Genomic DNA, 2758 nt, shown 5'->3' with positions numbered 1-2758 from the left:
CCACACAGTGTGTGAAAGCCACACAGTGTGTGAAACCCACACAGTGTGTGAAACCCACACAGTGTGTGAAACCCGCATGGTGTGTGAAACCCACACAGTGTGTGAAACCCTGCACACAGTGTGTGAAACCCACACAGTGTGTGAAAGCCACACAGTGTGTGAAAGCCACACAGTGTGTGAAAGCCACACAGTGTGTGAAACCCACACAGTGTGTGAAAGCCACACAGTGTGTGAAAGCCACACAGTGTGTGGAACCCTGCCCTGTTCGTGCATACTTACCTTGGAGACGAGGCATTTGAGGTCTCTGTCTATATAGCCATTGACAACTCCGTCCACGATGGCTTTGGCCACGACGGATTCGGTGTCAGGAACGGATTGTATGTGAAGTATTTTAGCGATATCTTCGAGCTTGATTCTTTTGTACGCGAGGTTGATTTTTCTGAGTCCGACGCGAATGACGGAGTGGTGGAGTCTTTCGACGAGGAAGAGTGTTCCGTCTTTGCGGAAGGTTTCGGTGCTTTCGGTGAGGACGTGATTGAACTTGATCATGTCGCCATGGCGGACGGCGAGGACGAGTTGTTTGTAGCAGTCGAGCTTCGGTCCGAGTTGAGGCGTTTGGAAGATTTGTATAGCAGGTATGTCGCCAAGAAGGAGTTCGACAACGATAGCGTATTTGCAAGCCTGGAGACGGAAGCCGAAGGCATAGTCAGCATGGCTAGGGAGTTTGTTGATAGCTGCACGGAGCTTTTCGAGGGCACTAGCATATTCGAGACGGATGGCCTGTATGCGACCGAGATTGTAGAGACAGCGCACAATCTGTGGGGTGCTACGAATGTCCTCAGGGAACTGACTTAGGGTCGTGAATTGAAGAGCGGCACTGTATTGACCTGTGGCGAGATAGCTCTGTGTGAGCTGGTTGATGAGTGTCGCAATGCAGAGTTGATGCCGCGCTAACACAGCCGAGCGATACTCCTGTAAAAAAAGTTCGCACAGGTCTTCTTCACGTCCACTCAAAGTATAGACTCGCGATATTGCAAAGTAAATCTTCGAGTCCAAAGTGTCGCTGGAGGCCTCCTTGCTGCTATGAATCAATTTCAGGCATAAACGACATACCGGTAACCCCACTGACCCCAGCCAGCCCTGAACCGCACTCACCGTTGGCCTCTCAACAAGCATGGCCGTGTCCGCAGAGTGTGTGGGCCTCTTGTCCACTGCACTCGCCGTGGCTGCAGCCGCAGCCAAGTAGTCGTCGACCAATGCAAACAGAGCCAGGAGGTGCAGCCATTTTAAACTCAGGACACTGAATTCACTGATATCCTGCAGACGACGGACAGGAGCTGTACTCACCGTCGGCTCTTCGTCCATAGCGGTGTCCAGGTCGTCAGTTGCCTTCTTGTCACCGTCGGTCTGCTTCTTGTCACCGTCGGTCTGCTTCTTGTCACCGTCGGTCTGCTTCTTGTCACCGTCGGTCTGCTTCTTGTCACCGTCGGTCTGCTTGTTGTCTTCAGCGGTTCGCTTTTTAGCGGCCTGTTCTTCTCGTAGCCTTTTCTGTTCCTCTTTGGCCTTAGCTTCTTCGATAGGACCATTCCGTTCGGCCAGCTCCTTCAAGTATTGGGCCATGGCTTGCGGTTCTTTGGTCTTGATGTTTTCGACAGCCTTACTATATGCCTCGCTAAGAGCTTGCCATGAAATATTCTGTCTCATCCAATTAACCAGCCTGACGACCCGCATCACCTCCCTGTCATCGAAAGCCTTGGTTTGATTAAACTTCTGCAATTGTTGGTACAGCTGATCGGGGTACATATTTCAAATTTTAAAAAGCCAGATGGCCCCTGGTCACCCCGCAGACGCAATAGTTCCCACGTATGAAGTGTTCGCGCTGAGACATAGTGTTCGCAGTCAAGACCTTACACCCGATGAGCGCGCACGTGCCAAGTCGGACATGCTCAAATTAATAGACCAAGATAGTAAGCAGCACAGACGTGTGTTACACACACGTGTGCTACACACACGTGTGCTACACACACGTGTGCTATTCGGAGACAGGGGTTAGGGGAGGTATGTTCTTGTTAGACATGGTGGTGTTCTATGAACGAGTGTGTTCGGAGTTCGACTGGTCTGTTGATACGAACTTAGTGTCTAAAATGAAGGCGGAGAACACCAAGAATTTGAAGGAACTGCAAGACGCGATCACTGAGGCTGAAAAACAATATGGGGACGTCGAAATAAAGGATGGTAAACTGGCTATCGCCCATCATTACTGCCGAATTGGAGATTGGCAAACGGCCCAGGAGAGGTATGAGGATTTGTTGGATGCAAAGGCCTTGGATAGCACGTCCAAGGTTAATATTTATCTCACGTTGATGAGAATTGCATTATTCGAGAAAGATGTAACCAAGTGTCAGGAATGGCTTGACAAAGCGGAAAAACAATTCGAGGTGGCAGGGGACTGGGAGACTCGGAATCGAGTGAGAGTCTACGAGGCCATGCATCTCGCACAAAACCTACGCAAATTTGAAAAGGCTGCAGAACTACTTATCTCATCCCTGGCAACCTTCACAGCCTCCGAACTTCTGTCATTCGAACACTTCGTCACACTCACTGTCCTTCTCAGTGCAGCATCACTAGAAAGACCCATACTAAAACAGAATGTTCAAAGGTCACCTGAAGTTTTGCAAGTACTGGCTGGCAAGTCAAGACTCGCTACCTTCTTCAACTCGCTTATGGTACGTCCCCCACGGTGGATATACCCCCCCCC

General features: G+C 50.3%; 2 protein-coding genes across 2 annotated transcripts; one reads left to right on the top strand and one right to left on the bottom strand.

The window, feature by feature from the left end:
- Window positions 1-279: 279 nt before the first annotated feature.
- On the bottom strand, window positions 280-1704 carry GNI_047970 (PCI domain protein; the record flags this gene model as incomplete). The annotated part of the gene is made up of 1 exon (XM_011131339.1): window positions 280-1704. A coding segment is annotated over one exon (1425 nt), but the record flags the coding sequence as incomplete, so codon positions are not given.
- A 121-nt stretch (window positions 1705-1825) lies between these two features.
- On the top strand, window positions 1826-2726 carry GNI_047960 (putative 26S proteasome non-ATPase regulatory subunit 6; the record flags this gene model as incomplete). The annotated part of the gene is made up of 2 exons (XM_011131338.1): window positions 1826-1967; window positions 2074-2726. Coding segments are annotated over 2 exons (795 nt in total), but the record flags the coding sequence as incomplete, so codon positions are not given.
- Between the last annotated feature and the right edge of the window lie 32 nt (window positions 2727-2758).

Source organism: Gregarina niphandrodes (genome assembly GCF_000223845.1).
Source record: "Gregarina niphandrodes unplaced genomic scaffold scaffold00006, whole genome shotgun sequence".
Classification (NCBI taxonomy): Eukaryota; Apicomplexa; class Conoidasida; order Eugregarinorida; family Gregarinidae; genus Gregarina; species Gregarina niphandrodes.
The sequence above is the reverse complement of the archived record's forward strand: the minus strand, read 5'-3'. Positions and strand labels throughout refer to the sequence as shown.